General features: G+C 40.5%; 1 protein-coding gene across 1 annotated transcript; it reads left to right on the forward strand.

Annotated features, from left to right (window-relative positions):
- Nucleotides 1-646: 646 nt before the first annotated feature.
- LOC127328615 (uncharacterized) lies at nucleotides 647-1,964 on the forward strand. The gene is made up of 2 exons (XM_051355202.1): nucleotides 647-1,004; nucleotides 1,960-1,964. Exons 1-2 carry the CDS (start codon nucleotides 647-649, stop codon nucleotides 1,962-1,964), a joined length of 363 nt encoding a protein of 120 aa, XP_051211162.1.
- Nucleotides 1,965-10,740: the final 8,776 nt, after the last annotated feature.

Consider the following 10,740-nt stretch of genomic DNA (forward strand, 5'->3'; position numbering starts at 1 on the left):
TGATAAGAGAATTCTAAAGAGATAATTCCATGTTGGTGATAAAGTTCTATTGTATAGGTCTCGTCTCAGATTTTTGCACGAAAATTACTCTCGAAATGAGAAGGACCTTTTATTATTAAAGAGGTGTATCATTCCGGTGCCATAAAAATTGCTTCATTGAAGGATAACACTACACAAGTGGTGAATGGGCAAAGACTCAAGCATTATATTTCTGGAGATTCTTATAATGAAGATATTGATATTGTCCAAGTGGTGACTCCGGAAGAATTCATTAAGAAGCAAATCCAGGAATCTGCAGAGTCGGTTTTCGAATAGCTAGGTAGAAAAGTTTCGTGTTAAGCTTTCCAGGTTATGTTTTTGCTATTTTTGCTAAATATGAAAAATTACGGGATGGAAACGGGTATGATAAGGTGCCCAGGGGCACCAGACCACCCCTAGGCGCGGGCCAGCTCCAGGTCGCGCCTAGGCATGGTCTGGGCGCCGTGGGGCCCCTTTCCATCCTGGTTTCGCCTTGTTCTCTTCCTTTTGTTACGAAACTTTTTGCTATATAATCCCCCAGATCCCCCGAGGTCCGTATATCGTGTTCTCGTCGTATTTTCATTTTGAGCTGTTTCTGCTAGGATTTGTGTTCAGATTTAGAGCCACCATGTCTTCTTCTGGATCACCCAAGGACAACTCCTCCATGAACGTCGACAACCCATACATGAACGAGCTGAAGATGCATCCTAAGGAGTTGTCGCTCAAGGATGGGAAGGTGCAAGTAGAAGATGTTCGTGGACCTAAAGGAGAAGGCAGTCTGGAGGCTAGGATGGAAAAGATGGATCAAGAAGTCTTTATGTCCAAGAAGATGGCAGAACGTGAATTGGACATCATTCACAAGATAAATGATGAACTCGTTGGCGAGCACAAGAAGGAAGTTGGAGGTCTTTGGGATGATATTTTCTCACTCCACGAGACCACCAACAAATTACAAGCTCAACTCTACGATGTGCAAAATCAAAACTGTGAGTATGAGACTAGGTTTAAACGCATAATTTCTGCTGCCAGTTTCAGGATATTGGAAACCAAGTCGTCCTTTGTTGATGGGGAGCCCTTACCTTGGAAGTTTGATGAGGAGGAGGATGCACCACCACCACCGAAGGAGTAATTCGTCATTGGTGTTGGCATCCCCTTGGCTTGTTCCGAGCTTGGGGGAGTGCCGCGGTATCACACTATTGTCTTCTACCTATTTACTTTTCAGTAGAGTCATATCATGAGTAGTGGAGTTATCATTTAGGATAGTTTGCAGTCTGGAAGTATCTCTCCCTTATTTGATTATCTACGTATCCCTTGGTGTGAGTTGCTGTTATGGAATATTAATGAGAAGTTTTATCATTTACTTTCTGCACATCTTATTTTAGTTTGCAATTTCTATCATATGATTAATCTTGTTGGTTAGTACTGGTATCACTTTGGGAGCATTAAGTAATTCTAGTTGGTCTTGGCAAACTTAGCATTGGTCATTAGCAACATTACTTGGAGGCATAAGTAGAAAAGAGAGAAATACATGTAGATATATTATTCCATTATCTTTCTTTCTTGTTGGCTTATAAGCTTAATATTCTTAAGATTGAATCATTTGTACTTTCAAGGAAGATTGCATGATTGTTTTCTATCACATGTATATTTGTTTGTTTTGCTCAACTCTTATGCTTGCTACCCAACTTTGCTAGCCAAAGACATGTACTAAGAGGGAATGCTTCTCGTGCATCCAAACCTAGCTTGAACCAAAAACTCATGCCATTCATGTCCACCATATCTACCTATATGTGGTATTTAACCACCACTCCAAAGTGAATTGCTTGTGTGCTACCTTTAAACCTTCAAACATTACTACATATTTTGTGTTTTGTTCTTAGATCATGATCGAGGAAGTATTGAATGGTTTATTGTCTTTTCATGACTTCATTTCATGAATAGCATGAATAATGTGCTAAGTCCTTAATATTCCAAAAAGAGCAAGGCGATGGGTGCCCATCCCAAACAAAATATAAATAACAATAAACAAACAATGCTCCATACATTATGTACTGGAGAGATCCTAAATAATGGTGTGCAGCGGAGAACTACATGGGAGCCGCTCTTGAGGTCACTATATGAAAAGATGATAGATTGTTCAATGTCATTCGTTGACATAGACATGCATACCTCTCAAAAAAATATTTTTTTCAACACTCCTATTGCATTTAAAACAAAAAGCTCTAGCACATGAGTAATCTTGCTTCCCTCCGCGCAGGGCATTTCTTTTACTTTTATGTTGAGCCAGTAAACCTATTTCCATCTACCTCAAGCAAGCATTTGAGTTGTTGTGATCCAACCATTTATATATGTTGATCCATTCAATCCTCTCTTTTATTCTTCCTTGTGTAGCACGATACTTCTAACTGAATGAATATAACTCTGAAAGCTATCTATGATTGAAAAGAGATTGAAATGATTGAGCATGTGATTTTTGCAATAAGCTCTAATATAAAGGCTCTGCTCGAAAGATAAGTATAATTTGTTAATTGTTCTCTGACCAAGAATGAAAGTTTGCCATCATCAATTATGATTTCCTCTATGCACTTCTATTTAGTGACTCCTTACTCATTGCAATTTGAATTATATAAGAAGAAGTTGTTGTCTATAATGACTTGCGTATGGGTAAGTATGATGCTTCTTGTCCGTATTTTGTTTATCGACATTTCACTCCATAAACCCGTGGTATGGTTTACTAAGTTTAGTTTCGCTTGGGGACAAGCAAGGTCTAAGATTGGGGGAGTTGATACGTCCAATTTGCATCACTATTCTATATCATAATTTACTGTTATTCATTGATATATTTCATATTTAGAAGTGTTACTTATGTTATTCCACCTATTTTTGCATGTTTGGTGATTATTGGAGAATTAACCGCCGGAGCCAGGAATCTGCTGGAAAAAGGACCGTTAAGACACCATATTTCTGAAGACCAACAATTCTCAGCAAAGATATACAAAATCCTATTTTTCCAGGTGACGGAGGAAGCCAGAAGGGGAGGCCGAGATGGGCCAGGGGCTCCAAACCAGCCCTAGGCGCGGCCCCCCAGGTCGCGCCTGGGCATGGTCTGGGCACCCTGGCCCCCTTCTAACAATGCCCCCTCGCGTATTTCAACCTCTCGGGAAACCTAAGATCGAGGGAGCGACCAGAGAAATATTCCGCCGCCGCTACGCGGCGGAGAACCACAGAGAAAGAAAAGCTCTCCAGCAGGCAGAATTCTGCCGGGGAAATTCCTTCTCGGAGAGGGGAGATCGTCGCCATCGTCACCGCCATCGAGATGGACTTCATCGGGATCATCATCACCATCATCTCCACCACCAACACCATCATCACCACTGCCTCCACGCCGTCCCGCTGTAACATCTTGGGTTTGATACTTGTCTAGTTCATAGGGGAAACTTTCCCGGTGTTGATTACTCCTTGTAGTTGATGCTATTGAGTGAAACCATTGAATTAAGGTTTATGTACAGATTATTATTCATCATTATATCACCTCTGATTATGATCCATATGATGTCTCGTGAGTAGTTCGTTTAGTTCTTGAGGACATGGGAGAAGTCATGTTGTTAGTAGTGGAACTATGTTGCGTAATATGCAATGATTTGATATTTAAGTTGTGGTGTTATTCTTCTAGTGGTGTCATGTGAATGTCGACTACATGATACTTCACCTTTATGGGCCTAGGGGAATGCATCGTGTATTTGGCTACTAATTGTGGGGTTGCGGGAGCGACAGAAACCCAAACCCCCGTTAGGAAACCGGTGCACGAGGGATTGTAGGATCTCAGAGTTTAAGGCTATGGTTAGGTTTATCTTAATTAATTTCTTGTAGTTGCGGATGCTTGCAAAAGGTATAATCACAAGTATGTATTAGTCCAAGTATGGGGTAGTACATTAGCATAGGTTCACCCACACAACACTTACCAAACCATTGAAGATTATTCAGCTATGTGAAGTGAAAGCACTTGACGAAATTCCCGTGTGTCCTCGGGAACGTTTGGTCATCATAAGTACAACAACCGGCTAGTCCTTCGCTATAGAAAGGATTTGGCCACTCGCTGCAATTATTATTATTGCATCGTATTTACTCGTACTTTATTTATCTGCAATATCAAATACCCCTGCAAACATATTTTCTAGTGTTTACAGCGAATCCTCGATCAAAACTGCTCGTCAACACCTTCTGCTCCTCGTTGGGTTCGACACTCTTATTTATCGAAAGTACTACGATACACCCCCTATACTTGTGGGTCATCATCGCCACCGGTCGCCCGCGTTTGCGTCTGCATGGCGTAGCGGGGACGGCGGCCCCGAGCCGCCCGATCCCCATCCAAGGGCCACATGGCCCAAGTGGCCACGCTGGCCATGCAGGCCTGGCCCACCACGGGCCCCTCCCCAATTTTTCCTTTATTTTTCACCGCCACCTGTAAAATCCCCCTGGGCCGGCCCACTCTCCATTTCCCCGTGGCCCAGGCACTTCCCGCCCATTTTAAAAATTTGAAAATTCTATTTTTAATTCGAAAACCAGTAGCATTCGAATGCAAATATCTCCAGATCTACAAACCCAAATCAAATGAAACCAATTGCCGTGGGAAACAAATTTCACAAGTCATAGATACGTTTGAGACGTATCAGTTACCCGCAGACGAAAAATCAAGTTCTTCAAGGTCCAGTGGAGTAACCACTGTGAAGAAGCAACTTGGGAGCGAGAGGATTTCCTTAGGAGCGAGTTCCCATATCTCTTCGGCTCTTAGTCTCGGAATCTCGGGGACGAGATTATTTTAAGGGGGGGAAGGTCTGTAAGAACCCACTTTTGCAACCTTGAGTTTTTCTAGTATTTGAAATTGAGAACCAACAAAAAGTTTTATTCTTGTTACCTTGTGTGTGCATAGCATAGATCCTTGCTTGTGGTAAGGTTAAAAAAAATCTTGTGCTTTGTATTGCACCACAAACCCTAACACTAAATAGAGATAATCCTAAACCCTAATACCCCTCTTCATCTACTTAGTGATCTCTACTACTTGTTTTTACTGATCTTCTCAAAAAAATTAAGCCATGACCCTACCTAGTCCCTTTTTAATCCAAATTCTCACCATCCATTTTTGGATTAAGAGGACACTTACCATCCTCTCTCCACCCTCCTTTACTCTTCATCAAATATGGTGACATCAACACCACCAACCCAACCCTCTTTTCCTCACCTCTTTTCTTTCTTGACCTTCTTCTCAAAAACTTGGCATGAAATTTATCTTGTCATTACATGGCCCTTCCTCACCGTACAAACCCCTCTTTTCTCTTCTCTCTTTTGCAAGACCCTAAGAGGGCACTGATACGTCTCCAACGTATCGATAATTTCTTATGTTCCATGCTTGTTTTATGACAATACCTACATGTTTTATACATACTTTATGTCATATTTATGCATTTTCCGGCACTAACCTATTAACAAGATGCCGAAGAGCCAGTTGTTGTTTTCTGCTGTTTTTGGTTTCAGAAATCCTAGTAAGGAAATATTCTCGGAATTGGACGAAATCAACGCCTAGGATCTTATTTTTCCACGAAGCTTCCAGAAGTTCGGAGGAGATACGAAGTGGGGCGACGAGGCGCCCACACAACAGGGCGGCGCGGCCCAAGCCCTGGCTGCGCGGCCCTGGCGTGTGGGGCCCTTGTGGCGCCCTCTGACCTACCCTTCCGCCTACTTAAGCCTTCATCGATAATAGTTCCAGTACCGAGAGCCACGATACGGAAAACCTTCCAGAGACGCCGCCGCCAATCCCATCTCGGGGGATTCAGGAGATCGCCTCCGGCACCCTGCTGGAGAGGGGAATCATCTCCCGGAGGACTCTTCACCGCCATGGTCGCCTCCGGAGTGATGTGTGAGTAGTTCACCCCTGGACTATGGGTCCATAGCAGTAGCTAGATGGTCGTCTTCTCCTAATTGTGCTATCATTGTCGGATCTTGTGAGCTGCCTAGCATGATCAAGATCATCTATTTGTAATGCTACATGTTGCGTTTGTTGGGATCCGATGAATAATGAATGCTATGTTATGTTGATTATCAATCTATCATCTATGTGTTGTTTATGATCTTGCATGCTCTCTGTTGCTAGTAGAGGCTCTGGCCAAGTTGATACTTGTAACTCCAAGAGGGAGTATTTATGCTCGATAGTGGGTTCATGCCTCCATTAAATCTGGGACAGTGACAGAAAGTTCTAAGGTTGTGGATGTGATGTTGCCACTAGGGATAAAACATCAATGCTATGTCTAAGGATGTATTTGTTGATTACATTATGCACCATACTTAATGCAATTGTCTGTTGTTTGCAACTTAATACTGGAGGGGGTTCGGATGATAACCTGAAGGTGGACTTTTTAGGCATAGATGCATGCTGGATAGCGGTCTATGTACTTTGTCGTAATGCCCAATTGAATCTCACACTACTCATCATAACATGTATGTGCATTGTCATGCTATCTTTATTTGTCAATTGCCCAACTGTAATTTGTTCACCCAACATGCTATATCTTATCGGAGAGACACCACTAGTGAACTGTGGACCCCGGTCCATTCTTTTACATCGAATACAATCTACTGCAATACTTGTTCTACTATTTTCTGCAAACATCATCATCCACACTATACATCTAATCCTTTGTTACAGCAAGCCGGTGAGATTGACAACCTCACTGTCACGTTGGGGCAAAGTAATTTGGTTGTGTTGTGCAGGTTCCACGTTGGCACCGGAATCCCCGGTGTTGCGCCGCACTACACTCCGCCGCTATCAACCTTCAACGTGCTTCTTGGCTCCTACTGGTTCGATAAACCTTGGTTTCTTACTGAGGGAAAACTTGCTGTTGTACGCATCACACCTTCCTCTTGGGGTTCCCAACGGACGCGTGCTGTACGCGTATCAAGCTCTTTTTCTGGCGCCGTTGCCGGGGAGATCAAGACACGCTGCAAGGGAGTCTCCACTTCCAATCTCTTTACTTTGTTTTTGTCTTGCTTTATTTTATTTACTACTTTGTTTGCTGCACTAAAACAAAATACAAAAAAATTAGTTGCTAGCTTTACTTTATTTACTATCTTGTTTGCAATCTCAATATTAAAAACACAAAAAAATTAGTTACTTGCATTTACTTTACTTATTTCATCATGCTTCCTCCTAAGTTTACTCTTAAAGATATACCGGTAGGACAACGGTCTATAATTGGAAGAGATAATATAGAAGAATTTTTCACCCATGTTAGCATGAATGAAGATCTTGAAGATATACCCTTGGCAAAAACTATCCCTACCTATGAAAGTGCCTCTGCCTGTTTGGTACACATGATAGAAACTAGATTTATTAGTCTCAACCCCATGATACAACACATGTTTCTTACACTTTCTGATATGGAGAGGGGAGAAAAGAGAGATTTTGTTTTAAAAGTCCTTGTTCGAGAATTTGAGGATATAGCTAAAGAAGCTAGAAAAGTTTTTACTAAGCATAAGAGGCTTGGTTTGTTCACCGATTTTAAAAGAACACTTGAAAAGATGGACATGGATAGAATAAGGTATACTAATAATGTTAATGATGGTGGGGAGATTAAAGCACCAATACCTTGCAAGCTCCTAGGAATGCATGAAGCTCTAGAAAATAACTATGCTTGGCTTGTTCCCGAAAATTTGTTTGATGAGAATAGCAAGCCTAAGACTAATGAAAAGGGAGTCTCTGAAACTTACATAGATAAGATACAATGCATAGTTGATAAAACTCCAAAACCCGTTGTTGATGCATCATCTCTTGACAACACTTGATTCACACTTTCTGCGCCTAGCTGAAAGGCGTTAAAGAAAAGCGCTTATGGGAGACAACCCATGATTTTACTACAGCACTTTTGTTTTATATTTGAGTCTTGGAAGTTGTTACTACTGTAGCAACCTCTCCTTATCTTAATTTTTTTGCATTGTTGTGCCAAGTAAAGTCTTTGATAGTAAGGTTCATACTAGATTTGGATTACTGCGCAGAAACAGATTTCTTGCTGTCACGAATTTGAGCAGTAGGCTCTGTAGGTAACTCAGAAAATTCTGCCAATTTACGTGAGTGATCCTCCGATATGTACGCAACTTTCATTTAGTTTGAGCATTTTCATCTGAGCAAGTCTGGTGCACCTAAAAAATTCGTCTTTACGGACTGTTCTGTTTTGACAGATTCTGCCTTTTATTTCACATTGCCTGTTTTGCTATGTTTGATGGATTTCTTTATTCCATTAACTTTCAGTAGCTTTGTGCAATGTCCAGAAGTGTTAAGAATGATTATGTCACCTCTGAACATGTGAATTTTGATTATGCACTAACCCTCTAATGAGTTTTTTTGAGTTTGGTGTGGAGAAAGTTTTCAAGGATCAAGAGAGGAGGATGATACAATATGATCAAGGAGAGTGAAAGCTCTAAGCTTGGGGATGCCCCCGTGGTTCATCCCTAGATATTTCAAGAAGAATCAAGCATCTAAGCTTGGGGATGCCCAAGGCATCCCCTTCTTCATCGACAACATTATCAGGTTCCTCTAGTGAAACTATATTTTTATTCCATCACATCTTATGTGCTTTACTTGGAGCGTCTGTATGTTCTTGTTTTTGTTTTGTTTTGTTTGAATAAAGTTGGATCCTAGCATTCATTGTGTGGGAGAGAGAGACACGCTCCGCTGTTGCATATGGACAAATATGTCCTTAGTTTTACTCATAATGTTCATGGCGAAGGTTAAAACTGCTTTGTTAATTGTTATATGGTTGGAAACGGGAAATGCTACATGTGGTAACTGGTAGAATGTCTTGAATAATTTGATACTTGGCAATTGTTGTGCTCATAAGGATCATGTTTAAGATCTTGCATCATATACTTTGCACCTATTAGTGAAGAAATATATAGAGCTTGCTAAAATTTGGTTTGCATGATTGGTCTCTCTAAGGTCTAGATATTTTCTAGTAAGGGTTTGAACAACAAGGAAGATGGTGTAGAGTCTTATAATGCTTGCAATATGTTTTTATGTGAGTTTTGCTTTACCGGTTCATACTTGTGTTTGTTTCAAATAACCTTGCTAGCCTAAGCCTTGTATTGAGAGGGATTACTTCTCGTGCATCCAAAATCCTTGAGCCAAAAACTATGCCATTTGTGTCCACCATACCTACCTACTACATGGTATTTCTCCGCCATTCCAAAGTAAATTTCTTGAGTGCTACCTTTAAATTTCTATCCTTTGTCTTTGCAATATATAGCTCATGGGACAAATAGCCTAAAAACTATTCTGGTATTGAATATGTACTTATGTATCTTATTTCTTATTAAGTTGCTTGTTGTGCGATAACCATGTTCCTGGGGACGCCATCAACTACCCTTTGTTGAATATCATGTGAGTTGCTATGCATGTTCGTCTTGTCTGAAGTAAGGGTCATTTATCATGAGTTGAATGGTTTGAGTATGCATATTGTTAGAGAAGAACATTGGGCCGCTAAATAAAGCCATGCTCCATGGTGGAAGTTTCAGTTTTGGACAACAATCCTCAATCTCTTATGAGAATATTGTTTGTTGTTGAATGCTTATGCATTAAAGAGGAGTCCATTATCTGTTGTCTATGTTGTCCCGGTATGGATGTCTAATTTGAGAATAATCAAAAGCGAGAAATCCAATGCGAGCTTTCTCCTTAGACCTTTGTACAGGCGGCATAGAGGTACCCCTTTGTGATACTTGGTTAAAACATATGTATTGCGATGATAATTCATGTTAATCTGAGCTAATTAGGACAAGGTGCGGGCACTATTGGTATACTATGCATGAGGCTTGCAACTTGTAGGATATAATTTACATAATGCATATGCTTTATTACTACCATTGACAAAATTGTTTCTTGTTTTCAAAATAAAAGCTCTAGCACAAATATAGCAATCAATGCTTCCCTCTGCGAAGGGCCATTCTTTTACTTTTATGTTGAGTCAGTTTACCTATTTCCTTCCATCTCAAGAAGCAAACACTTGTATTAACTGTGCATTGATTCCTACACACTTGCATATTGCACTTATTATATTACTTTATATTGACAATATCCATGAGATATACATGTTACAAGTTGAAAGCAACCGCTGAAACTTAATCTTCCTTTGTGTTGCTTCAATGCCTTTACTTTGAATTTATTGCTTTATGAGTTAACTCTTATGCAAGAATTATTGATGCTTGTCTTGAAAGTACTATTCATGAAAAGTCTTTGTTATATAATTCAGTTGTTTAATCATTGTCTTTACCATTGCTTTGGATCGCTGCATTCATTACATGTGCTTACAATAGTATTGATCAAGATTATGATGGCATGCCACTTCAGAAATTATCTTTGTTATCGTTTACCTACTCGGGACGAGTAGGAACTAAGCTTGGGGATGCTGATACGTCTCCAACATATCGATAATTTCTTATGTTCCATGCTTGTTTTATGACAATACCTACATGTTTTATACATACGTTATGTCATATTTATGCATTTTCCGGCACTAACCTATTAACAAGATGCCGAAGAGCCAGTTGCTGTTTTCTGCTGTTTTTGGTTTCAGAAATCCTAGTAAGGAAATATTCTCGGAATTGGACGAAATCAACGCCCAGGATCTTGTTTTTCCACGAAGCTTCCAGAAGTCCGGAGGAGATACGAAGTGGGGCGAC

This window comes from Lolium perenne, chromosome 2 (assembly GCF_019359855.2).
Source record: "Lolium perenne isolate Kyuss_39 chromosome 2, Kyuss_2.0, whole genome shotgun sequence".
Taxonomy (NCBI): domain Eukaryota; kingdom Viridiplantae; phylum Streptophyta; class Magnoliopsida; order Poales; family Poaceae; genus Lolium; species Lolium perenne.